This window comes from Aethalodelphis obliquidens, unplaced genomic scaffold (genome assembly GCF_003676395.1).
Source record: "Aethalodelphis obliquidens isolate GAN/ISIS:26980383/991018 unplaced genomic scaffold, ASM367639v1 scaffold6, whole genome shotgun sequence".
Taxonomy (NCBI): domain Eukaryota; kingdom Metazoa; phylum Chordata; class Mammalia; order Artiodactyla; family Delphinidae; genus Aethalodelphis; species Aethalodelphis obliquidens.
Window position 1 is genome coordinate 63,065,810 of NW_020837950.1, and position 27,877 is coordinate 63,093,686.

The following is a 27,877-nucleotide window of genomic DNA, read 5'->3' on the forward strand; positions in this document are numbered from 1 at the left end:
GCACAAAAACAGAAAGATAGATCAATGGAACAGGATAGAGAGCCCAGAGATAAACCCACACACATATGGTCACCTTATCTGTGATAAAGGAGGCAGGAATATACAGTGGAGAAAGGACAGCCTCTTTAATAAATGGTGCTGGGAAAACTGGACAGGTACATGTAAAAGTATGAGATTAGATCACTCCCTAACACCATACAGAAAAATAAGCTCAAAATGGATTAAAGACCTAAATGTAAGGCCAGAAACTATCAAACTCTTAGAGGAAAACATAGGCAGAACACTCTATGACATACATCACAGCAAGATCCTTTTTGACCCACCTCCTAGAGAAATGGAAATAAAAATAAACAAATGGGACCTAATGAAACTTAAAAGCTTTTGCACAACCAAGGAAACCATAAACAAGACCAAAAGACAACCCTCAGAATGGGAGAAAATATTTGCAAATGAAGCAACTGACAAAGGATTAATCTCCAAAATTTACAAGCAGTTCATGCAGCTCAATAACAAAAAAACAAACAACCCAATACAAAAATGGGCAGAAGACCTAAATAGACATTTCTCCATAGAAGATATACAGACTGCCAACAAACACATGAAAGAATGCTCAACATTATTAATCATTAGAGAAATGCAAATCAAAACTACAATGAGATATCATCTCACACCAGTCAGAATGGCCATCATCAAAATATCTAGAAACAATAAATGCTGGAGAGGGTGTGGAGAAAAGGGAACACTCCTGTACTGCTGGTGGGAATGTGAATTGGTACAGCCACTATGGAGGACAGTATGCAGGTTCCTTAAAAAAAACTACAAATAGAACTACCATATGACCCAGCAATCCCACTACTGGGCATATACCCTGAGAAAACCATAATTCAAAAAGAGTCATGTACCAAAATGTTCATTGCAGCTCTATTTACAATAGCCAGGAGATGGAAACAACCTAAGTGCCCATCATCGGATGAATGGATAAAGAAAATGTGGCACATATATACAATGGGATATTACTCAGCCATGAAAAGAAATGAAATTGAGCTATTTGTAATGAGGTGGATAGACCTAGAGTCTGTCATACAGAGTGAAGTAAGTCAGAAAGAGAGACACAAATACCGTATGCTAACACATATATATGGAATTTAAGGAAAAAAATGTCATGAAGAACCTAGGGGTAACACAGGAATAAAGACGCAGACCTACTGGAGAACTGACTTGAGGATATGGGGAGGGGGAAGGGTGAGCTGTGACAAAGCGAGAGAGGCATGGACATATATACACTACAAAACGTAAGGTAGATAGCTAGGGGGAAGCAGCCGCATAGCACAGGGATATCAGCTCGGTGATTTGTGACTGCCTGGAGGGGTGGGATAGGGAGGGTGGGAGGGAGGAAGATGCAAGAGGGAATAGATATGGGAACATATGTATATGTATAACTGATTCACTTTGTTATAAAGCAGAAACTAACACACCATTGTAAAGCAATTATACCCCAACAAAGATGTTAAAAAAAAAAAAAAAGACAGTATGGTACTAGCACAAAAACAGAAATATAGATCAATAGACCAGGATAGAAAGCCCAGAGATAAACCCACGCACATATGGTCACCTTATCTTTGACAAAGGAGGCAAGAATATACAAGTCCCTCTTTGAACAGGTCCTTAAGGACTATCATGTCTCCTTTATCAGATGGAGGTAGAAGAATGGTGTACGGCAAATATGCTAGGACAAATGAAAGGAAGCCAAAATCAACAGAAGGCAATGACGATAAGGTCAGAGGTAAGTGGGAAAAGGGTAAGCTTTCTACATTTACCTGAACTGGTGTTCAGCTGGTCAACTAATGGGGTCACCCACCAGCTATACCTGGCATGTGAGGTCCAGTTATAGGAAAAAAGGGGAGGTTCACAGACGTCTAACACTCCTTCTCATCTCTTCATGCAAACCCTACCATTCCATGCTCCAATTTCCTGAATAAGTAGTTATTTCAAGCCTCCGAGCCTTTGCTGCTTCTTCTCCCTCTGTCTGAGGATTCCCTTCTTCCATGCCCTTGTCTTCTGGTGAACTCATTTTTCAAGAAATAATTTACTATGCTTCTATTGTTCTCTCTGGTATTTGGACTTCAGTTTTATTTAAGAATTGTTGCTGGTGAATTCCTCTAAAACTCATAGTTTATGAGTGCCTCAGGAACTCTCCCCACCCCAACCAAACTACTCAACACCAATTCTTGTCCCACACCACTCAGATGGTGGCCAGCTAGTCCTCCTTATGGGATAAGGGATATTCCCACTTCAAACCTAAGAAATAATGCTAATGTTATAGTATCATTATAATGTCATTAATGATTTTAGGTAATATGAACTGTGCACTTAAAATGTGCTAGACACCATGCTAAGTGCTTTATTTGCATCATCTCATTTAATCCTCACAACAACCCCATGAGGGTTATTGTGCTATTATACCCATTTTACAAATGAAAAAATTGAGGTATAGTGAAGCTAAGTAACTTGCCCAAAGTCAAAGACCTAGAAAGAGAGCTAAAATATGAGCCCAGACAGACTGAATCCAGAGGCTGAGTTCTCAACCACTGGTCTATGATGCTTCCAAAACGGAATGTACCACTTTTTTCCTACTTTCTCCATTGCTCAAGCAAGCCAAAAACCTGAGTTACCCTGTACCTCTTTCTTCCAAATCCCTTCATCTCCAATCTCACTGAACCTATCTTAGTTCACTTCTTACCTGGATAATGACAACAATTGCCTAACTGCACTCTGCTATAATGCATGTTCCTCATAACAGCCAACTGGGCTTTTCAAATAAATCACAATCTGATCAGGTTACTCCCAACTGAATTCCTTTCAGTGATTCCTATAACCTGTGCAATGGTCCAAACTCCTAAACACACAGCAAACAAGGTCCTTTACTATCTAGCCAAATTCTTTCCTTTCAGCTCCATTTGCCATTTCCCTATATACATCATATTCCATTCAAACCAACCTTCTTAAAAGTTTCTAACAAAGTATATTCCTAATCCCTTCAATGTTGTAAATACTGTTCTACTCGACTACACAGTTCTTTATCTAGTAAATTTATATTACTGCTTCAAGTTTCAGCCCAAATGGCACCTTCCTTGACCACAGTAAATTATAACCGTGTAAGAGTTAATATTTGTTTAGCACTATGTCAGATACTATTCTAAATCCTATTCATATTTTAACGGTCATTTACTCATTTGAACAATGATTCAAATGATTCAAATGATTTCCTCATTCAAGTGAGGAAATTGAGGCAAAAGAGTTGTCAGTTGCTGCCACTTCAGTGTATTTATGGAATTTATATACTTGTCTCCTCAAATTAAATTCTTGAGGGTAGAACAGTCTTCCTCATCTTTGTAATAGCTATGCTGGTATAGCGCCTGGCACATAATAGAAACAGGAGGAGCTCAATGAACATCTTTTGAACAAATGGCCAGAGCTGTCTCTCTAGGTTCTAACTGCAGACTTGGAAACTCTTCCTGGCCATTAGCCCTCTAATTTCTCCAGAGCATGCGAGGAGCATAACAAAAACGCATGTAGCAGAGTCCCACATAAGCTTAAGGAACCTAACAGTATTTACTAAACGGTTCTGCTGAAATGTATACATATCCTCATATACACCATCAAGCTTTTTCTGCAGCTATCTTCTTTTAAGTTTTTACAAATTTCCATGCACCCAACAGGCATTCAGAAAATACTAGTCAACGATGACGACATTAAACATTACATGTAAGAATTCTAGATAAAGGAATGTGGAGCTTACTCTGATCTCGCAGAAAGTCGATTTCTGTGGCCATTTGGATACAATTTGTTTGACGCTTTCACCACCTTTACTTTTCCTAAAAAGGCACAAAGCTCGCTGTGCGGGAAAACAGATCTAAAGCAACGCTTCGGAGGTTGTCTACCAATTGAGCGGTGTAATCAGCATCCTACTCACGTGGCGTCAACAGCCCCGCCGCACCTCCTTCTCCCGAGTCCCAGCCGAGTCCCTCGCTCAAGCGAGACACAAGATTTCAGGTTTGCTGGGGACCCGCCAGGTGAATTCTGTCCCGCGTTCACCCGAATCCCAGCCAGGTGGGACCAGGGATGTACAGGCGTCCCGCGGGTCAGTCGGGGTCGTGTTGGGCCACTCAGGAGAGCGCCGAGAGAGCTGGCGGGCAGCCGGGTGGCGGCGTCCTTGATGGAGCGGGGAGCGACTGCAGGACTGCCGAGAAGCCCGGGCAGAGCAGCGGAAGTCCACTCGGCCCGCCCTGCGACTTTGAAACCGGTGCCCCAGACCGCTCCTTGGAGACGGTGACGCCGCCTGCGTCATCACGCAGACGTCTGCGTTTACGTAATCGCGCTTCCTGGAGTTCTCTCACGCTATTGGTTGTCTGTCAAGCGATGGGCGGAGCTGTGGAAACCTGGGTGACAGCCGGCTGAGCCACCTGTGTGGCGGCGGATAAGCTGCTAGGCCCGTGTCCTAGGATGGCTGGGCCCAGCGGTTTTTTTTGTTTTTTTCTTTTATTCCTTTTTAAAAAAGAAAACCCCAAAAATGTAAACATAGGGCATTAACTACATATTTTAAATGCCCCCGTATCTTTGTTACCTAACACTTCCGGACTGGGAGAACTCGCTGGCCAGAGCGGATGGTTGGAAAGCACGTAGGTTTCTGCGTCTGCGGTCTGAACCCAGACTGGCGTCTTCAGAGTCTACCTCCAAAGCTGTGGAGGATTCTGGGTATGAATTTGGTAATCCCCAGGAACTAAGTACGTGGGTCTTTGGAGAAAGGACACAGCTGTTGTTTAGTTAACCGCGTGGCAATAAGACATGTAGTTAGAAGTACTCCAAAGATCCTGCAAATTCAGCAGTTATTTCTTTAGAGATAACTTTGATTCCTCAAAAAAAGATGGAAAGACAAATTCACATTTTTTGCAAGAAATAATGAGGTAAAACTTTACATTTGTATACCGATTACAATCCCCATCTTTAAAAAATGATTATGTCTGGATTTAAAGCTCATCATTATTTTTAAAAGTTAACATTAGAGGAAATTTCAATCCCAGCAATCAAAACGTTAACTTGAAGCCAGCCACCAGTTTTAGTGCTTTTTAATCAAATATGTGTTTTTATGGGTTGAGGTAAAGTTTCTAAATAGACAGGTAGAAGTAGTCGATTTAGCTTTCTTTTTAACAGTTTAAGAAGTTTTTGTTGTTTGTACTTATAGTGTTATATAAACAAAGTAATGTTAGCAGAATGTATTAAGAAATTTTTTAAATGCGTCCAGCTGTATCCAGTTAGGTAGTCGAAGTCCTGTTACAGGTTTTCTCCATACTCACTATTAAGAGAATGAGATAGACCTTCCCCTAAAGACTGGTTGTTACATATGGAGGCACATCTAATAACTATAAAAACTTTAATTTAGCTTTGAGTTAGTGAAGATTGAACTTGATCTGGTTTTTAGTGGCCATGAAGTTAACACAAAAACTTGTTGGAAGGAAAAATTGAAAGTGCAAACTCCCAACTCTTTTTCGAAGTCAGTGTGTGGCTTTTTCTTCAGGAATGTCTCTCTGACTCCCCAACGACTTGTTTGTATCTTCCCCTACATTTGAACCTTGCATACTGTCATAGGGTGATTTAACTTGGCACCAAACAAGTAGTCATAAACTTAACTCTACATTTACACTAGAAGTTGATAAGATATTAGTATGGGTGAAAGCAAACAGTACTTTCTGGATGTAAATGATGAGGTGGTCTTCACATTGCAAAAATTAAATATCCAAAATTGGAGTTTTTATCTCTGTACTTGAATTATTTGGCCTAGATGGTCAAGGTCAATAGAAACTATATAGTTTTTCAGTTTTGAGGTGTGGTGGTTTGTTTCTTGGTGGCTTTTTTTTTTTTTTGGTTACAAGATTTTTACTGGTTGAATTTTAATGAAGTACTTTCAAAATAATTTTCATCTGTAAGAAACAAAGTTGCTATGATTTCACTTATCTTTATCCACTCTAGTGTTCTTCCTTCTTAAAGCTTCCCTTCTGTTCTCTACCCACTTACCCCAAGGTAGGTGCTTCCTTTGTACTTACCTCATGCTGCTTCCTGCAGTGTCTATCATATTGTTTTGTAGTTTGACTCCAGGCTCCATCATAGCACCTGGAACACAATGAGCACTTAATAAGTATCTGATGAAGGAATTAATTTAAAGAATGTGTGTGCATAGGAAGTATCTATTACCGTAATTGAGTACAAGGAATGAGAAGGAGAGAAAAGTACTTAGTATGTGTTTAACCATTATCTAGTCACTAATTCATGTTTTTTATATTGATATATTTCTGCAATAAGGAAAGCCCTAAAAATTAATAGATTTCACTAATATTAATGTATGCAGTAAATTGACATTGGGTACCAAGTACTGTGGGGAAAGCATCATGAAGAATACAAAGTTGGAAGTTTAAGCTAGGATCAAAACTTCTTTTTAACATTGTCTGATATTATTAAATGCCATAAAAAGTGATTTTTTAAAAACTCTTAATAATTATGTTTATTTGACCAACCAAGAGAAGGATGGCCTAGAAATTCAATCTCTCTTTTTAAGCTTATCTTTTTATTATTATAATTATTGTAGTAAAAAATACATAACATGAAATCTACTCTTAATTTTTAAAGTGTCAGGCACAGTATTGTTAACTCTATGCACATTGCTGTACAGCAGATCTCTAGAACGGTTTCATCTTGCATGACTGAAACTCTGTACCTATGGAACAACAACTCCCCATTTCCCTCTCCCACCAAAAGTGATTTTTATAAAACAAAAATAATCATTCTGTTAAACACAAAAGTTGTTTTTCCCCCAAGAAAGTTTTTTAAAGTATGTAATAAGCAGAATATATTTAGGCTGAACCATGTGAAATTGTTGATTTTTTCCAAAATTTCATATGGCTTAGCTTAATATTTTAACTGAAAATATCTGAATAATGGCAACACCCCAGTGTGATATCTGCTCTTGCAGACTGGGAGAAAATTACAGTAACTTTACTTAAACCTGTAGAATATGCGTGCTCTTCTCAGAGTAGCTGTGACACTCAGGTGTAGTGACTCCTTGCTGAATTAAACCCATAGATCCTATTAAAGTTTTGGTAACTCTCAGCAACTAGGACACAGAGCAATTCCATTTGGAAGCATTGTAATTCTTTAAGTTATTATCTTTTTGTGAGAAGTTTAATACTTTATACATGATTTAGTTATTAATTTATTATCCTATAAAGAAACAATAATTTCACATTGCCTTGGGTGAAAGAGACAATAAGAAAATAGGCTAAGTGGTGCTGGGAAAACTGGACAGCTACATGTAAAAGAATGAAGAACACTGCCTAACACCATACACAAAAATAAACTCCAAATGGATTAAAGACCTAAATTTAAGACCAGACACTATAAAACTCTTAGAGGGAAACATAGGAGAAACACCCTTTGACATAAACCACAGCAAGATCTTGTTTGACCCACCTCCTAGAGTAATGGAAATAAAAACAAAAATAAACAAATGGGACTTAATTAAACTTAAAAGCTTTTGCACAGCAAAGGAAACCATAAATAGGACCAAAAACCAACCCTCAGAATGGGAGAAAATATTTGCAAATGAAACAACAGACAAAGGATTAATCTCCAAAATATACAAACAGCTCATGGAGCTCAATATCAAAAAAAACAAACAATCCAATTAAGAAATGGGCAGAAGACCTAAATGGATTTTTCACCAAGGAAGACATACAGATGGCCAAGAGGCACATGAAAAGATGCTCAACATCACTAATTATTAGAGAAATGCAAAACAAAAGTACCATGAGGTCTCACCTCATGCCGGTCAGAATGGCCATTATCAAAAAATCTAGAAATAATAAATGCTGAAAAGGGTGTGGTGAAAAGGGAACCCTCCTGCACTGTTGGTGGGAATGTATATTGATAAAACCACTATGGAAAACAGTATGGAGTTTCCTTAAAAATAGAACTACCATATGACCCAGCAATCCCACTACTGGGCATATACCCTGAGAAAATCATAATTCAAAAAGAGACATGTACCACAATGTTCATTGCAGCACTATTTGCAATAGACAGGACATGGAACCAACTGAAATGTCCATCGACAGCTGAATGGATAAAGAAGATGTGGTACATACATACAATGGAATATTACTCAGCCATAAAAAGAAACAAAATTGAGTTATTGGTAGTGAGGTGGGTGGACCTAGAGTCTGTCATACAGAAAGAGAAAAACAAATACCATATGCTAACACATATATATGGAATCTTAAAAAAAAATAAATGGTACTGATGAACCTAGTTGCAGGGCAGGAATAAAGATGTAGACATAGAGAATGAACTTGAGGACACGGGATGGGAGGGGGAAGCTGGGGCGAAGTGAGAGTAGCATGGACATATACACACTACCAAATGTAAAATAGATAGCTAGTGGAAAGCAGCCGCATAGCACAGGGAGATCAGCTCCATGCTTTGCGATGACCTAGAGGGGTGGGATAGGGAGGATGGTAGGGAGGCTCAGGAGGGAGGGGATATGGGGACATATGTATGCATATGGCTGATTCACTTTGGTGTACAACAGAAACTAACACAGTATTGTGAAGCAATTATACTCCAATAAAGATCTATTTAAAAAAGAAAATAGGCTGATAGATGCTGAAACTGCTGGGCTAGTTAAGACTGAAGCAACCAGAACCATATCTCTAGAGCACTTAACCATATTCCATGATCTCAAGGGTCAGACTATCCTGTCTGAGAGTCTAGTTTTCTATAAGAAAACCACCTCAAAAACAGGTAATTTTAATGATTTGAACAGATAAATGTTTTCTTTAGGCAAACCTATATACTTTAATAATAATAATCTTTTTTTAGTACTTACTATGCCCTAGGCACTGTTCTAAATATATGTATATTAACTCATTTAATCCTCACAGAACCTTGTAAGGTAGTTGCTATTTTTAAATCCCTTTTACAATAACTTGCTGATGATCGCAGTTGGAAAGTGCCTGAATTTCGATTTGAACCCAGGCAGTCTGGTGCCAATGTTAGAATCGTTGACCACTATGTTTATACCTCCCAATAGGATAATATAATTTGCAGCTAGGATAATATTATTTACAGCTAGTGTAATATAATTTACAATTTTTGCTTATATAGCCAGTTAGCCTTTAGTTACATTAAGTGAATTATTGCCAGACGTGTTCTATTGTAATCTTATGATTTACAGTTGATTTTTAAATTGTGCAACAATTTTAAATATTGCTGAGTTACCCTTCCTTCTTCCTCTAGAAAACCGCTCAAACTTCTGTGGAACGATTAAAAGTCTTCAGACTTTTAAGTCTTCAGACTTTAAGGACCAGCGGTGGTCCTTCAACAGGTCTCTGTGCTTCAGTCCGCCAAGTCCCTCCCCTAGAGCGTGCGGGCAGCGGGGCGGAGCCGCAGGTCTTTTGACCTCGGCCGCAGGGAGCGAGCGAGTGGTGGCCCGAGAAGAGACTCCCGGTCTGTGTTCCCTCCTTGTCAATGCTTTCTCCACTCTGTCGTTCCTCCCACCTTCTCCTAGTCTTGTTGGCTTTTTCTCTTGCAACTTATTTTTCAGCTGCTTCTGGCGGCACAGTTTCCTCCCACTTTCGGGCTAACTTCCTCCTTTCTCCGTTTCTCTCTTAAATGGACGCGGGAGACGGGGAGTGGGGGCGGGGAAGATGCAAACTGAAAAAAAAAAAAAATCGTTTTGTAGAAAACTGAAAACAAACGTTCGTGAATAGAATATTTGGAAATTTTCCTCACAAAACGTTCAGTTGAGAGAACGTATTTTCCATAACTTCCTTCTTTTAACCTTTGTGGTTTTTTTTTTTTTTTTTTTTTGCTCTCTAGGCTCTTAATGCTCCGGGGTTCCGTCTCCTTTTTCTTCCTTCACTTCCTTTTAAAGGTCTTCCCATAGTACAAGTAAAACATGAAAATAATCATTTTCGACTTTTTTTGATGAAAGAATAATTTGAAGAATAGAAGTTAAAATGTGGAAAAGTACAGATTAATAATAAACATTCTTTTTAAGAAAGTTTACACAGCCAACATAAAAATTGTATAATAGAATGGTGTTCACCTTGAATGAATATATTCTTTTAATAATATTCCTAATATTCATTCTGACTTTTTAGAAATGTTCAGCATATGTAACATAAGGGAGAAAAGAGGTCGTCACTATAATGTTTGAGAGATCCAGCTTAAAATTAGACTTTAAAACATTTTTAATAATTTATTTTTGAATAAATGCATGTCTATCATAGTATAAGCTTCAAATAGATTTTAAAAAAACGGATACAGTTGAAAGTAAATCTTGCTTCCTCAGCTTTCTCAGGCAGATAATCCCCTCCAAAGAGGCAACCACTGCCACACTGGTTTCTTGTATATGCTTCCTGAGATAGTATATGCATTCACAAGCATGTATGCAAATATTCTTCCTTTTTATTAAGTAAATGTGTACTTTTTGCACCTTGCTTTTTTCACCTAATATATTTTAGTTGTATATATAGAGCTGCCTCACTCGTTTTAACTGCTGTGTGGTATTTCCTTGTAAGATATAGCATAATTTATTTACTAGTTCTCTACTGATAGGTATTTAAGTTGCTTATAATATTTTGTTATTCTAAACAATACTACAGTAGATATCTTTATAACTTATGTCTTTTTGAATGTATACAGGTGTAATAACTCGTAGAACTAGAATTGTTGAGTCAGAGGTCATTTGCATTTTTTATTTTGATAGATATTGAGGGATTGCTCTTGACAGTCTGTGCAAATTATGCCCCGACAGCAATATACTGATTGTTTCTCAGCGTCCTCATTATCACAGCATTTTATCAAACTTTCTGATTCTTGACAATCTAAGGGGAAAATAGTAATTTATTGTTGTTTAATTTGCATTTCTATCATTATTAATGAAACTGAACATTTTGCATTTTCTTTCTGTGAGCTGACTATTCATATCTTTACCCATTTTTTTGTTGTGGTGATCTTTTCATTATTGATTTCTAGGAGCCCTTTAAACATTAAAGAATTTAGTTATTTGTCTGAACTATGAGTTGCAGGTATTTTTTCCCAAACTGTCTTTGATTTTGTAATGGGTTTTTTTGGTGGAGGAAGGCAGATTTTTGCTTTTCTTAAAAAATGTTTATATAGCCAAATATATCAGTGTTTGTTTTTTAATGTCTTCTGGGTTTGGGATTATATCTTAAAAGGCTTTTTCTGCTCTAAGATCATCTTTTAAAAACAACCTCCCGATTTTTACTTTCTTGATTTTATTTGGTTTGATTTTTATGTTTATATCATTGATTCATTTAAAGCTTAATTTGGTGTAGGGATCCAACTTTATTAAATTGGAGTGCAAAATGAACCAACTGCTAATGGATCTGGTCGGTTAGGACATGAGTCCTGGTTGATTAGCTACGTGAGAATCATCCCCAACTCCCCACAGACTTTCTTACACTTTATTTCTCCAGCACCTGCTATGGTGCCTGAAACAGAGTGAGTAGCTAATAAACCTTTGATAAACTAATTTGAAAGGAAGTTTCTAGATATGATGTCTTATCTTAGTTATTTGCCATTGTTCTAGTATATAGTGTTGAAAGAGGTAGTGATACCACTAACAGTTGATTTCTCCTGCATAAAATCTTAGAATCATGAAATTTTAGATCCAGAGACTAGAACAGTTATTCACTCCACAAATAAATAATAAGTTCCTGTTACGTACAGGCATTCTAGCTAGGGATGCGGAGAAAATAAAACAAGTACAATATGTCATGTAATGTAAGTGCTGTGAATCAAAACAGCAGTGTATGGGCAACAGAGAGTGGCAGGGAATGGAATGCTGCATGGATGCCCACTAGCCCAGTTTGTAAAAGACATTAATAAACGAATTGTCTCTACTTCATATGAGCACGTGTGCAAACAATGAAAATTGAAAGGTGGTGGGGGTAAAGCCTCCACAATCCTAAGTGTCCCAAGGGAGCTGAAAATCAATTGTCTCTGTCTGGGTCCATATCATCTTTAGATTAGATTGTGAACTAGGGAGCAGGCCTATAATTTTGAGGTTGATTTTGTTATATTATGCATGCTTAGATTGACGTGAGTGTTCTTTAAGCAAATTAATAAATTTGTTGTTCTGATAAGAAACTAAGGTCATTTTATGCAAAAAGCCAAAATTACATTCTACCCTTGGGCATGTCAGCCATGGCACTCTTCCCTACTAGTGGAAGTCTAGCTGATATTTCTTGCAGTAATTTCCAGGCAATATTCAAAGAAATCTTAGGAGAAAAAGGCAGAAAGAACCAGTAGAAAGACTTAGGTTTTCAGTACCAAAGTCTGGGAAAGCATGGCTGACATTGGTTCAGTTTCTTGATTTATTTCTTGATTTATTAGCTATTTGACCTTGGACAAGTCTGTTTCTTTGTTTGTAATGAGGATAATAATAGTTCCTCTACAAGTTTTTGTGAAATTAAATGAGATAATGTTTATAAAGTGTTTGATCCATAGTGTTCAACAAAACATAATTTTATTAATATAATACTGTGTCCTTCCATTTAATCCTTAGAGTAACAATTTAAAATGCAAGTACTGCTTGCATCAGATGTACTTAGTCTATTTCATAGTTTAAATGATAGCAGATTTTGTTCCCATATTTCAGTTGGAGAAAAGGGATTAACCAAGCAAATGGTCATTTAACACTTGAAATATCAAAAATTGAAAAGGCTAAGAAAAACCATACCCTGAGACTAGGGAAGACAATATTAAACTCTGCCTGCCTTCAAATGGTTGAAGACCCCTCCACTCCCACCCCAAAAAGAAAAGTTTTAGCCAAAAGAACAGGTGCTAACAGCAATGCTTACACTCATTTACAGAGATTTTGAAAAATCAAATTGAATTTTACTATAAAGATCTTGATTCCCAGGGGATCCAGTAATTCATCTGCACATTTTACAATAAGACAAAGGATGGCATATAAACTCATAGTGCTTAGAGTTGTTAAATACATGAACAGTTTGCAGTGGATTTAATTACAGTTCTTAAAAACTATTTTGATACACTTTTTAGTAGGTAACTCGAGGTGGATCTAGACTTAAAGTCTTAAAGCTTTTAGGATCCAACTACCTATTTTATAATAGAACTCCATGTCCATGATTTACCATAACACAAATGGCCTTTTGACTCTCAGAACCTTGTTCTTGTCACTCTGCTGCCTTCCTACCTTTGAAATTTGGCTTTGAAATTTTCATTTCATTTCTTTCTAAAGGAAACATTTGTAAATTGTTAAAGAGGTTTTTTTTTTTTAATATTTTTTCCCATTAGAGTCTTCAAATGGATTTTAAAATTGAACACACTTGGGATGGTTTTCCAGTGAAGCATGAGCCAGTGTTTGTCAGGCTGAATCCAGGTGATAGAGGAGTGATGATGGAAGTCAGTGCTCCATTTTTCAATGATCCTCCAGCCCCACTAGGAGAACCAGGAAAGCCTTTCAATGAACTGTGGGATTATGAAGGTAAGTGGAAGTCCTGTATTTTATTGCAGACATAAATCTTTTTATAATAACCTTTCATAGAACTATTATTTTATCTTGCTGTAAGGAAGTGAGTGCTTCTGAGCAACTGACATGTGCAGTTTCTGATATTTCCTACCAATCTCGCACTCTTGACTTTTTCACGTTACCTATGTGACTTCGACTATATAACTAGAACAGTGAAAAATGGCAATTACAAATCCAGATTTTTTAATTGCTGCTATATTTCCTTCCTTTACTTCTGTTACCTATTCTGAGTTCAGCATTTGTTTTGTTTTTGAGTATCTTCAAATTGCCACTTTAACCTTATAAACCTTCTTTATGGAAGCTTTGGGGTGTTTCACTTATTATGAAAACACCATTAACTTAAACATGAAATGTAGTTTTTATTTTATACTGGCAAGTAATCTCACACATTAAGTGAGGGCTAAAAGACCGGCCATGAAATTCCAGTTTCAGGTTTGCTGTATGATCACCTTCTAATGAATCCTAATTAAGCCACCAAACTTATCTTTCTTAAATAATCTTTATGATGCCATTTCCTAGATTACAAATCATTCCTGTCCCTAAGATAAGGTTCAAACCCTTCCCATAAGCTTCCAGGGTACTCCTGAATCAAGCTATCAAATTAAACCAAAAGTTCTTGACTTCCAAAAGGCTGATAGTCTCATGCGTGCATATTCTCACTCATGTACCTTTTCTCATTCGAGTCCCCCTGCCTCTAATGCACATCGTTCAAGGTCTAATTCAGGTTTCATTTCTTCAAAGAAACCTTTGATGACTCTTCTAGTCCATACTAACATCTACTTTCTCTGTACAATCTATATAGTATGCATTTTGTCAGTGTTAATCTATCATATGTTAAACATATGTTGTCTTTTATTGTTCTAGAACTTGTATATACCAGCTTCCTGTTGGTGTACACACTAATGTGAGTTATCTACTGGAGGTACTATAGACACCAAACTCAACAAGTCCTAAACTCAACTCATCCACTTCTCTCATAAACTTGCTTCTTTCACTAATTGCCCAATCTCAATCAATAGCACTATAATACATCGAATCACCAAATGTAGAAATGTGAGATCTTTCCAAGATATCCTTCTCTCTCAATCTCCATATTTGGATTTATTTGTTAAGTCCTGTCAGTTTCACCTCCTAAATGTTTCTCTCATTTATTATCTCTTCTTCATCCTACCATCCTTGCCATAGGTAAAAGACTTCAAAAGGAACAGTAAGACTCTGAGTTGTGGATGGGGCTATATCTATATCTTATTATTATAAAAATAACACATGGAAAACTAGAAACAACCTAAATGTCTATCAATAAAGAATTATGTGAATAAATCATAACATTCTATAGAAGAATACTATGCAGTAATTAAAAAGAATTAGGTATCTATATGCTGTACAGTTTGTGTGTGTGTGTGTGTGTGTGTGTGTGTGTGTGAAAAAAGCAAGTTGTAATCAGAAAATGATTCCATATATATTTTTTTAATCTATGCAGGTAAAATAGATTATGGAAGGACAGAAGAAGTCTGATAGGTTTTAGAGCAAAGTGGGAAGAAAAGGACTTTGACTTTTTACTTAGATATATGTTTATGTTCTTTTAATAATTTAAAAGAAACGTGTCACTTTTATAATTATACAGTTTTTTAAATAAACATGCTCAGAAAATTTCAGGAAATTATAAAGAGAAATCACTCAACCTGTATTCCACCTGTCAGAGATAACCAACCATAACATTCTTGTGCATGTTTTGCAGGCATCTAGGCACAGGCATATGTGCACATTTTTGTTTCATGTGCATTTGGTTATTGCTCTGCAGCCTACTTACCAAATATCATGGATATCTTCCTGTATCAAAAAATATTTAACTGTATATTTTATTTTAATGACTGCATTATATTCTATTACATGGAATACACAGATTCCATAATTTATTTAACAGGTCTCCTATATAATAGGATATTTATTTACATAACAGGAGATAACAATTTAGACCATTTCTTTTTGAGTAATACTGTACTTTGATGAATAGCATCTAACTTCTTTTTCAGTTGTGTGATTATTTCCTTAGGATAAATTCCTAGAAGAAGATAACTAGCTCAGAGTCTGTGTGATATGTTCATTTCTTTACAACCTCACCAGCACTAGGCTTCATTAATATTTTTATTTTATGGCAATCTGATATGGGGGAAAAATGATGATTTATTTTCTATGTACTTTTTTCTTCCAGGCAATGTCTATTTATTTTATTTTCCCCTTTTCCTAGTGGTGATATAGCTTTAATTAAAAATAATGCATTGATTCACTTTATATTCTAAAGGTATAAACAAATTATTTATTATTGAAGCAAAATTAAGTTTCTCAATATGTCATATCTCTGTTTTCAAAAGTTGTGGAAGCATTTTTCTTGAATGACGTAACTGAACAGTATTTAGAAGTTGAACTTTGTCCGTAAGTATAAAATATTTCTTCTAACTCACTACTACATATTTTGAACACATTATTTTCTAATTATAAATCATGGATATAGTAAAAGCTCACTAATTCTAGTTAACTAGTCAGAATGCTAATTTGAATTAATCTGAATTATATATAATTCCTTATTTTCAAGTAAATGTATAATGTAGAATATATAAGGTTTTAAAAATATTATGTTGATACTATTTTCAATTCACTAATGTAGTTGGTTTTCTAATAAATTTGAAGGTGTTTTTGCAAAATGAAAAATTAGTATAAAACTCTTTCATTATTTACTCTGTAAATTTGCATTGTTATATATTAGCTATTTAGAAATAAAGAGAGGCATATTCATTATTTACTCTAAATTTGCATTATTATATATTAACTATTTAGAAATAAAGGGAGGCATATAGATATAACGAAGTGAACTACTTTATGAAAATGTTTCTTTTAGGGGATTCTTTTAATAACTAGATTAAACTTTAATTTTATATATTACATAATTATGTATTCATGTATTCCTTCCTTTATTTATCGTTCATTTACTGAGTGTATACTATGTCACTTTATGTTCAGTGCCAAGGATAAAAACTAAATCACACATGGCTTTTCCTAGACTTACGAAAAATATTAACCTTGGACTCTTTTTGTACAAATTTAACTGGTCCTTGGGAACTCTCTACCTGGTTGGCAGTTTTTTTCCTGTAGAAGTCAAAAAGTAAATCTATACCTACCTGTTATCTAAATTATAAGAAATTTTAAGTTAATATTTAGTAATGAAATATTTCTTTATATTTCCATTACTCATTTAAAATGACATTTAAATACTTCTCAGCATCTGTTATCTAGTAGCCTTTGTCCTTTTGTAGACTGAGCAGAGTCCCAAACAATTGATTTCAATGAGATTTTAGATATCATTTTCTTTTCCCTTATTTTGATTTCTTGCTAATGCTAGTGTGGAAAATATAGCTGTTCACAATTATATTTTTCAGAAGAGTAATTGTATATCTTTGTTACCCTTCAACTAACATGCCAAAATCTTTTATTGAAAAATATGATTAATTCTCATAAACTGTAATGTGAGGTAAGAAAATTTCACCATACACGTGAGGAAGCTAAGGCAAATAGGTTTACAACTTGTCTAGAAGATAGTCAAGAACTTGAATCTGCTAGAATTCTAAAGTTACATTCTTAGTTTAAATTTTTAGATGATAATATCAGTTTATTTTTATGAAGTGATGACTTAGCATAAGATACATCAGATAATTAGATTATCTTTTGTTAGGAAATTATTCAATAACCATAATGTATAAAATTAATAAATTCTAAAAGTTTGTTTTTAGATACATCAGGACAGTTAATAATCAAGAATCATGGTTTTGCTTCAGGCAATCAACTCCTGTGACAGTTAACCTCTAGGAAAGCAACTTGAATATGTTTGTTTGAATTTTTAAGAACTTTTATTGTTCTTAGGGTATTCTTAAGGTTGCATAATAACAATAAAAGGAAGCAGAGAACTTTTAAGTGGAAAAGAATACTTGTTTTCTGTTAGACTAGTTTCTTGAAGGAAATCCTTCCTGAAAAGCTCCCAACAGACCATCTGTGTCAAAATGTTTAGATACAGTCTTTTCCAGAGACCGTAAATTTGCTTCATGTAACTATTTGAAATCCTTTGATTCTGACTGACATGGATAATCCCAACTATGCTCTCTTATTAGAATTTTCTTTTGGGAGTATGTTGTGCTTCTCCTTGAAGATGTGACATCAGTGTCAGAACTAATGGTTGAAAGCAGGAAAACACAGCAGGCAGATAGGTCGAGGACAGTTGTATGAGAAAATAGTTACAAATTAAAGTCTTCAACCTGTTAAGTAGTTTTAGACAATCTATATTTTTATCTTCCATCTTCCTAATGAGCTTCAAGACAGTTTTCTTATAGAAATAACCTTTAATATGTTTGTTGGATTTTGACCTGGAAATTGGTGCCAGCTTCCCTTAGGATACTTTCATTTTTGGAACGAGTTTTATTATGAACTCCAGATACCCCGCCCCTTTTGCATACTTTGGAGCATCTAACCAATTGAAGTATTTCATATAGTTTCCTATTTAAAGAATATAAAAAGGAGTCTGAACATGTGTAGCTTTATGCATTTGACGGCAATTGCCTGGAAAGTGTTAAACTCAAAGAAGCCATTTTTAAGTAACTGAACACGCTGGCTGTCCCTGTAATTATCCAATATTCATATTGCATCTTCTAATTATTTGGAAATTTAGTTACAAACATACACATGGCAGATATGAAGGATAGTGAAGAAAATATTGTTTATTTCAAACACTCATGAAGAATTTTAATTTTGACAGCCATGGACAGCATTTGGTGCTTTTACTCTCTGGAAAAAGAAATGTGTGGAAAGTAAGTAAATAAAAATATGAGACAAAATCCTTAAGTGTATAAGATAGATAGATTTTTTAATGTTAATATATACATATTTAAATATTACTATAAATATGAATTTACCTTTTGTGTTTCACATGTTGTTTCTGTAGCAAGAACTTGATCTATCATTCAAAGCGTCCAGAGGAGAGACAAAATGGGAAGGTAGAGCTTATCTTCCTTGGAGTTATTTTCCACCAAATGTGACAAAATTCAATTCATTTGCAATTCATGGATCAAAAGATAAAAGAAGCTATGAAGCTCTTTACCCTGTACTTCCACATGAGCTGCAGCAAGGACAAAAACCTGATTTGTAAGTAGAAAATATGTCCCAACTATAACAGTTTTTAAAAAATTAATTCTTGGTAGAGTAGTAGTAACATTTTTTGGTCAAAGAAGACACATGTAAAAGCACCAAGTAGAGTTCTATGTGTCCTGATGGTCTTCAGTGAGTATCTGGCAGACTGACTTTGGACAAACATAGTCTCTCTCACTGCTGTCAGTAGAGCACTTAGATTTCCATGGCAGTGTGAGAAAAGTCTTGCTTAGTGAGTATTACTACAACTGGCATAGAAGTGTGGTTGTAAGTTTATTTATGATCCCTTTCAGAGCGAAATGGCCAGAGGCATCTGTTTTTCCTGGTGTGAGCAAAGGGTTTTGCAAAGAGCAAATCCTTTCCCCTTGCTGCTTGAGAATCTGACATTAAGTCAACTCTCTAGTTCTCTTCTCCTGGTAACCTCATGAGGATAAAAATGTCAGCTCTATTTCTAGGCAGCATAGATGGAGACAGCACAGCTTTGGGATTTCCCTTTAACAGTAATGTTCTCTGTGGGGACCCTGGAAGCTATACCTAGGGAGTTATTGCAAGAAATACGGTCTCCTGTTGGACAGCGGGCATACAAGCCAGGAGATCTCCTATGCTTTCCCATTTTGAGTCTGATCTCTTTGCACCTGAAGCTGTCACTTAAGGAGAATGTAGCCCTGGCCAGCCTTCATGGACTGCTGCAAACACTACCAGCTCAGGGAGGAAAGCCAGCCTCTGTCCTGGGGCAAGCTGAGATTCCCGCACTACAGCTATAGCGCGTACTCAAGTGGCCAACATAGTCTGTGAGTCTGCGTATTTAGAAAAGCCTAACAGAGACATCGTAGTGGGCTTTGTAATCTGGTACACAGATTTCGCTGCCTTTTCACCCTTGGAAAGTGCTGCACTGTTCTCCTTCTCCCTTGCCCTTCCTGTCGTGCTCTTACTCCGCTGTACTTGACTTTTTATCTCTTCTAGCTTATTCCTTTATTCTGCCAGATGCATTTTTCCCTTTTCCCCTTGCTTTTCTAGGAAAAGCCTCTTTCTCCCTTTCTTTCTCTTATCCTTCACTGTCGTTTTCTTAACTGCTTAATCTGGGTTGACTAAGATGGACAGAGTAGGTCAGATGGACAGAGTAGGACAGGAATCTAGATGTAACTCACCCAGGGCTCACATATCAAGATGGCATGTTTCTCTGGCTCTTCACAAGCTAATGTATTCCTGTATTCAGGCTTCCTATGTATAGGTTATCGGAGGCTTACTCTAGGTAAAAGTATGATTATGCCATTGGCTAGGGCAGAGTGATTTCCTACAGAGCAGAGTTCCATTGCAGCACGTTAGCTAACCTTTCTCTCATTAAACCACAATAGAAAGCTTCCTAATGGTTAAATGGTTTTCCTAGAAAGAAAAGAACTAGAATTAACCCTCTTTTACATAAACCTGCCTTGCTTTGGCAAAGGAGTCTGTTCTTTAATCTGTTGAGCTGAAACCTTTAAAAAAAACAGTTATTTACATAACTGATATAAATCATCAAAGTTTGAATATGAAAACATCTGTAAGAGTATAATATGATTTGTTTAAGGCTAGAAGGAATGAGTCAGGTTTTCAGGGTTGGTTTTTATTTCTCCCTTCAGCTGTGAGGGAGCTATCTGCAGAACTGAAAGGAGAGTGCTTTCAGATATGGGTGAATATTTTCAGAGTTGAATGATTGCTAGAGTGAGAAAACTGTACATGTAGAATACATCTTACCTTTGATATTCTTAAAATAGAATGTCCTATAACAGATATAACAAAATCAATAGCCCTTCAGGACAGCTTTTTCATAAATGCATAATTCATTTCAATTCCAGCCAGCTTTTTCTTTGCATTTAGCCATCATCTGGAATACTTCAAGCCTTTCAGTTTTAACACACTGCTTGGAGAAGAGTGGAAACAACCAGAGTCAGACCTGTGGCTAATAGAGAAACCTGATGTGTAGGAGTATAGTAGATGACCACATCAATCATTTCTTCTCTATACCTTTTAAGGTAAACTAATAATAAGTATAATCTCTTTCAAGACACCATGAACACATTTCAACAATAAATATTTCATAGAGGTCAGTGAAAGTATGTAGTATCTCTGTGGCAAATTGTGTATGAATTAACAAGAAAGTAGAAAGTTCATGTATGATTTTATCTATAAAGTGAAAATGTTTCTTGGAGTCACTTAGTCCAGGAGCCATCATGCCAAGGGGCTCTACCATCTGCCTTGCAGCACCATCAACCCACATATCCCAGACTCTGTCAACCAAAATCAGTATTTCTCTTCCCACTCCCCTAAACCTCAGCCAGCTTATGACTGAACATCTTATTTGTACATTTTTGAACTCCATAGTAGTGTATAATAATTCTTTACTCAGACTCCTCTGTCCATTTTTGAAATGAATAGAAAACAATGACATATTTCAGTTGAACAGGAGGTGCACATCTGTTAAGGCATTATTAAAATACATGTGCTATTTAATTAGCTGTATTTCCTGTCTTATGACTACTTTTCTTCTGTAGAAGAAAGTGGAATGAAGTAATCTTGAATTCGGCCAACAGATTCTGCTTTCATTTGCAAATAAATGACATTTTCTTAATGCTGTTAAACAAGATGTCAAAATGTCTTCATTTTATTTTACAAACATCAAACACTCCTGGTCCATAATTTTCAATTTTTGTGTTATAATTCATAGCTTGAAGCCATCTAGTAGATTATCTATGAACTTCTCCACCAAACCTGGTCCTTTACCACCATTCTTAACTCAGAGATTAGCAGTCTTACAGAAGAAGAACCTTTATTACTTGTACAGATACCTAGTTGCCTACCCAGCGATATAGTTTTTCCTCTTCTTCTTTGCTAACTCTTATATAGCTTGAATTTTTAGGGGATTTTCTCAAAAACTACATTTACTCATATTCCTTTCCAGGTAGAAATGGCACTGTAAAACAGTTTAGGTCAACGAGATTTACGTATACAGTGTTAGATGGGCCTTCAAGAAAAGATGCCTCACAGATGAAGGACTCTGCTGCCATGTACCTTTTGTCCTTTGCCTTCCCTCTCCCTTTTTCCTGAATTATAGAATTGATACCCGAGGTAACATGCTTGCTCCATTGTGTTAATGAGGAGACAACCCAAGAATAGCTCAGTAGCAAGATAAAGGAGCCTGGGTTCCAAACAGCACAATAGAGTAACATGTCATATCTGGACTGCTACCTACAGATTTCTTTATAAAGAGAAAATATAAACTGCCTAATTTGTTTCCACAAATCAATCTATAGATTCAATGCAATCCCATTTAAAAAAATCCAGAAGGCTTTTTTTTTGGTAGAAATTGACATGTTGATTCAAATTTTATATGGAAATGCAAAGGACCTGAAATAGCCAAAACAATTTTGAAAAAGTACAAAGTTGGAGGACTTGTACTACCTGACTTTAAGACTTATTGAGCTTCAATAATGAAGAAAATATGACCTTGCATAGATTTAGACAAATATATCAATGGAACAGAATAGAGAAACCAGAAAAAGAACTACATATAGTCAATTGGTTTTTGACAAAGGGAAAGGGTAGTCTTTTCAACAAATTGTGCTGGAATAACTGGAAAAACATGAAAAGAAATTAACTTACCTAACAACCTACAGGAAAATTAACCTAAATGTGACTGGTGAAATGAAAAAAGTTCTAGAAAAACTCTTCACATTCAAGGGTAGACAAAGATTTTTTTCAAACAGGACATAAAAATCACTAAAAAAGAAAAAAAATGAGAAATTGAACTTCATCAAAATTTAAAATTTCTGTTTGTCAAAAGCTTCCATTTAAGAAAGCAAAGAGGCAGTCCAGCAATTCCACCCCTGGGTATCTATATCTGAAAAAAAATGGAAACAGTAATTCAAAAATGTACATGGACCCCAATGTTCATAGCAGCATTATTTACAGTTGCCAAGATATGGAAGCAGGCCTAAGTGTCCATCAACAGATGAATGGATAAAGATGTGGTACATATATACAGTTGAATACTACTCAGCCTTAAAAAAGAAGGAAATTTTGCCATTTGCAATGACATTAATGGACTTGGAGGGCATTATGCTTAGTGAAAAAAGTCAGAGAAAGACAAATACTGTATGATATCACTTATATGTGGAATCTAAAAAATAAAACAAACTAGTGAATACACTGTAAGTCCCCTATATACGAACGAGTTCTGTTCCGAGAGCGTGTTCATAAGTCCAATTTGTTCATAAATCCAACGAAGTTAGCTTAGGTACCCGACTAACACAATTGGCTATATAGTACTGTACTGCAATAGGTTTATAATACTTTTCACACAAATAATACATAACAAACAAAAAGAAAACATTTTTAATCTTACAGTACAGTACCTTGAAAAGTACAGTAGTACAGTACAACAGGTGGCATACAGGGGCTGGCATCGAGTGAACAGGCAAGAAGAGTTACTGATTGGAGGAAGGAGAGGAGGTGGGAGATGGTAGAGCTGAAGGATCGACAGCAATAGGAGACGGAGGGCAAGCTTCAATTTCACTCATGCCTGACATGGATGGCACAGGTTCTGGTTCCTTGCTGGACTCAATTCTATTTACCTGCTTGAAAAAATGATCCAGTGATGTCTGGGTAGTAGCTCTTTTTTTCTCGTCATAGATGACACGGTAGCATTGGACTGCATCCTGAACGGCTGCTGCAACCTTCGTGTAATGTTCTACATTCGGTTCCTGTGCCTCAAAAAATAACAGTGCCTCCTCAAACAAAGAAAATCCCCTTGTCATTTCCTGCATCATGAATCTCTTCGGTTCTTCAGTTACTTCTTCCTCTGTCTGTCTTCGTCCTTTCTCTGGGCACGTTTGCATCTTTGAAAGTTTGCAACTTGAAGATTGGTATATGGGTGACTTACTGTATAACAAAAAATGAACAGACTCACAGAGAACAAACTAGTGGTTACCAGTGGGGAGAGGAAAGGGGGAGGATCAAGTTAGGGGTAGGAGATTAAGAGGTACAAACTACTATGTATTAAATAAATAAGCTAAAAGGATATATTATGCAACACAGGGAATATAGCCAATATTTTATAACAACAAATGGAATATAACCTTAAAAATTGTGAATTACTATGTTGTACACCTGAAACTTATGTAATATTGTACATCAACTATACCTCAATTTAAAAAAAAGAATTAGGAAAAAAAGATAGTGAAGAGGCAAGCCACAGATTGGGATAAAATATTTAAAATAGATATATCTGATAAAGGACTCTTCCCAGAATACATAAAGGATGCCTACAAATCAGTAATAAAAGGACAAGCCAATTAAAGAGCAAAAGACTTGAACAGACACTTCACAGAGGAAAATATATAAAAGGGCAATAAGTAGAAAGTATAGCAATGTTCTCAACTTCCCTTATCACCAAGGAAATGGAAACTAAAACCACAACAAGGGGCTTCCCTGGTGGCGCAGTGGTTGAGAGTCCGCCTGCCGATGCAGGGGACACGGGTTCGTGCCCCGGTCCGGGAAGATCCCACATGCCGCGGAGTGGCTGGACCCGTGAGCCATGGCCACTGAGCCTGCGCGGCCGGAGCCTGTGCTCCGCAACGGGAGAGGCCACAACAGTGAGAGGCCCGCATACCGCAAAACAAACAAACAAAAAAAAAACAACAACACAACAAGATACCACTAAATAACCAAAATTAAAAATTCACACGATGGCTAAAATTGGAAATGACTGACAATACTAAGAGTTAATGAGAATGTGGAGTACCTGCATCAAAGGTTCAGATATAAACGATAACTTTATAATAAAGTTAAGCAAAGTAAAGCACAAATATCCTAGATACAATCAAAACCATAGTAAAGATTGAATTTGGATGTTGCACTTTGTGAGCTATCTGAAACCTAATATGTATCTTCTTTTTATCTGTTTAGATGCTTTGAAAATATCTCTTGACTTTCTTTTCTTTAGATAAGAAATATTTTCCTTCTTCTAATACCAAGCAAGCAAAAACACATTATGTTAAACATTTTCTTTGGAAAGGAACATGCAGTTCAGGGAAAATTTATCCATTAGTCAGATACAAACAATGCACCCTATAGAAACTTAGTATTTGAGAGTGGGTGTTTGTAATAGCTGTTTCAAATTTGTTTTTCCACTTTAGGACCATGAAAGAATATCATTTCTTTGTTTAAGATATGCATAAATGCATTTCCTTGCTGGGTTGTGAATTGTTCACTATAGTTATCAGATCCTCTCTTCTCGCCACGTAAATAGATTACACTGTGCATGTATTTATTCAGGTACTTTCTCATGTGTTTTCTCAGCTCCAGTAAACTAAGTCACAGTCCAGAGGGAAATATACTTTTATTTTTAGCCCCCAAATACTTCTTTTTCAACCTTAAAAAAACTTTTGCCACAGAAAAAATAAGTTTATCTCTTCCTTTTCTTCCTTCTTTTTAAAATGTTAGGCTTTGAGGGCAGAAGATAGTGAATGTATTGATAACTAATTAATCTGATATTTAAAAAGAGAGAGGATGCAAATGGTGGAGCAATTACAGTAAGCCCTCAACACTTGTGCTCATGCCTCAAAGCCCAAGGCTCATCTCCTCGTGCCCTTTGAAGTTTCCATAGGAGTTTAACATTACTGTATTTCGGTACTTACCACCACTGTGCATTAGGAAGCTCTCCTGACCCACCTCCCATCCTCTCAGCCTAACATTTTACTCCAGCAGCCAGTCGGACTCAGGGAACTGACAGCATCCCATCTCATGGCTTGTCTGCTGCCTCAGCTTGGGCTGGCTATAAGTATATTTAGCCAGTCTCGAGTGTAAACTACCTTGGATGTGAGAGGGGGCTAACACCTCATGGGACAACTCTTTTTTTTTGTTGTTTTTTTTAATTTTTATTGGCATATAGTTGCTTTACAATGTTGTGTTAGTTTCTACTGTCCAGCAAAGTGAATCAGCTGTACGTATCCATATATCCCCTTTTTTGGATTTCCTTCCCATTTAGGTCACCACAGAGCATTGAGTAGAGTTCCCTGTGCTCTACAGTAGGTTCTCATTAGTTACCTATTTTATACATGGTATCAATAGTGTATATATGTGAATCCCAATCTCCCAATCCCACCCTCCCATTCCCCCTCAGTATCCATACGTTTGTTCTCTACATCTGTGTCTCTATTTCTGCTTTGTAAATAAGATCGTCCAAACCAATTTTTTCAGATTCCACATATATGCGTTAATATACAAGATTTGTTTTTCCAAGAAGGATGGGAATAGGTGGATAAATACTCCTCTCTTTCATCCCTTGGTTTGACAATTCGGAGGTCGATTCCACACAGCTCCGTAGAAGACACCTAAAAGGATCACACTCCAGTTGCTCACAGCAGTGGTCAAATCAAAACACAACTTATATTGCCTTTCCCTCATTTCCCGTTTTACTGTTCCTAGTTCTTTACTGCTGTTTGGAATTACTTTACCAAAATCAACCTATATGCAAGCCCTTGTCCCATGTCCGCTTCACGGGGAACCCAGGCTAAGTCAGTTGTTACCTGAAGTGGCCCTCAGAAGTAGCCCGTTAGGACGGGAATCAGGAACTGTATCACTCATGGGGCATTCAGTGATAGGGACCCCATTGGTGGTGGTGATGACCCTGGTGTAACATCAGCTACTAAGACTTTCACCAGTGGTAGACTGGCTTGAGGACCAGATGTAGGTCAAACATCAGTGTGATAGATAGCACTTGGCATAGAAGCAGTGGAAATAATAGGGACTGTGGAGTTAACTGCTTTTTTTTTTTTTTAAACAATTCGGATGTTGAAATAATTTCATTTGCTATTTCTCCACTAATAAAAAGTAACAATTTGGAGGGGATTCTGAGAAGGTGGTGGAGTGGGAAGTACCAGGAATGTGTCTACCCACCTAGACAACAATTGGACCAGCAGAACTGTCTGATCTAATTGCTTTGGAACTCTGGAGTCTGTTGAAGGTGGAGTTGACTGCTTTCTGATAAAGGCTTTGGAAACCTTGAAAAATGAAAATAGCCACCTACAAACTAGAGGCACTTTGTGAACATCAGAAAAATGCACATCAACATTTGAATTAGCCGAATTTCCAGCAGCTGGAAGGCAGAAAGTGTGGAAAGTCGAGTTCAGGATTTACTGGTAAGGGTAGCTATACTGCAGAGGAGACTGAATGCTCGGCTTTGACTCCTGTGTTGAAATTAGGGGCCTCATAAGGAAAGAGTGGGACCCTGAGACCTGGAATGAGGACAATTGAATGGATGAGCCTGTTCTGGCATATCTTGAACCCCAGATTTTCCTTCACCCTCCGGGCTGGCAGAAGCAGCTCCTTTACCCTCGTTAGAGGCAATCATCCTCAACTTGCCTAGACATTCCCCCCAAAACCTCACCTACGGCAGATCGTCAGAAATAGTACTTGCCAAAACATGCCGTTTCCTCACCAGACTGAAAATGAGGGTCAGATTGCAGCACGGCTCAAGCGGAAACGGCAGTAATAAGTACATGCCATGGGAAGAAGTACTGTGTTCACTGAAAGGTTATGGGACCTGGAACCAGGGAAGTACATGTTGGAGTGGATCTAGTTATTCTACTAGAGAAGGCAGTATATATGGCTGGAAAGGGGAAAAATTTATTGGCACGGGATGTTAAACTTGGGGCTTAACACCTTGACAAGGCTAGTTCGGGGAAAATACAAGATAAGTCTAGAGCATCTTCTAGTGCCAGAAAGTAAAGAAGCACTAAAAAGGAAAATAAATAACTAAATCAGTGGGCACTACTCATTTTCTGATCACTTCTTGTCCTAATTTTTCTCTATAAGAAAAAAAATTATGAAATTGACTATTATAACCATTTATTATCACCAACAATTATTTTTCATGTAAGGAATAGTGAAAATATTATCACTAGAGCTAGGATGACCCATGTATGAAGAATATAAGAAACTAGAAGTTATAAATCTATCTATGAAAAGTGAGGAGTCTCTGTATAAATTTCACCTTATAATTTCATGATAAATAGT

At 36.6% G+C, this 27,877-nt stretch overlaps 2 protein-coding genes across 12 annotated transcripts in view; one reads left to right on the forward strand and one right to left on the reverse strand.

The window, feature by feature from the left end:
* Window positions 1–4,247, reverse strand: part of SCLT1 (sodium channel and clathrin linker 1) — a 259,944-nt gene extending 255,697 nt beyond the window's left edge. For 2 of the 6 annotated variants that reach the window (XR_003432284.1, XM_027103713.1), the window contains exon 1: window positions 3,800–4,246. Coding sequence is in view for 3 of the 6 variants with exons in the window: in XM_027103713.1 (XP_026959514.1) it covers window positions 3,800–3,833 (34 nt within the window). In the remaining 3 variants the exon portion in view is untranslated. Of the gene's footprint in view, window positions 1–3,799 lie in introns of all 6 variants that reach the window. The other 4 variants (XR_003432283.1, XM_027103710.1, XM_027103709.1 and 1 more) reach the window with 4 other exon arrangements.
* A 308-nt stretch (window positions 4,248–4,555) lies between these two features.
* On the forward strand, window positions 4,556–23,624 carry CUNH4orf33 (chromosome unknown C4orf33 homolog). 6 transcript variants are annotated; one of them, XM_027103715.1, is made up of 7 exons: window positions 4,556–4,679; window positions 13,399–13,588; window positions 16,006–16,066; window positions 18,435–18,486; window positions 18,621–18,820; window positions 20,681–20,835; window positions 23,492–23,624. In XM_027103715.1, the coding sequence occupies exons 1-6, from the start codon at window positions 4,665–4,667 to the stop codon at window positions 20,784–20,786; spliced, it is 624 nt and encodes a 207-aa protein (XP_026959516.1). In that variant the 5' UTR covers window positions 4,556–4,664; the 3' UTR covers window positions 20,787–20,835; window positions 23,492–23,624. The 6 variants fall into 6 exon arrangements, with proteins under 6 accessions (XP_026959516.1, XP_026959517.1, XP_026959521.1 ...); XM_027103716.1 differs by lacking the exon at window positions 23,492–23,624 and adding an exon at window positions 9,346–9,555 and having other exon boundaries at window positions 4,579–4,679; window positions 20,681–21,441; XM_027103717.1 differs by lacking the exons at window positions 4,556–4,679; window positions 23,492–23,624 and adding exons at window positions 4,779–4,964; window positions 9,346–9,555 and having other exon boundaries at window positions 20,681–21,441.
* Window positions 23,625–27,877: the final 4,253 nt, after the last annotated feature.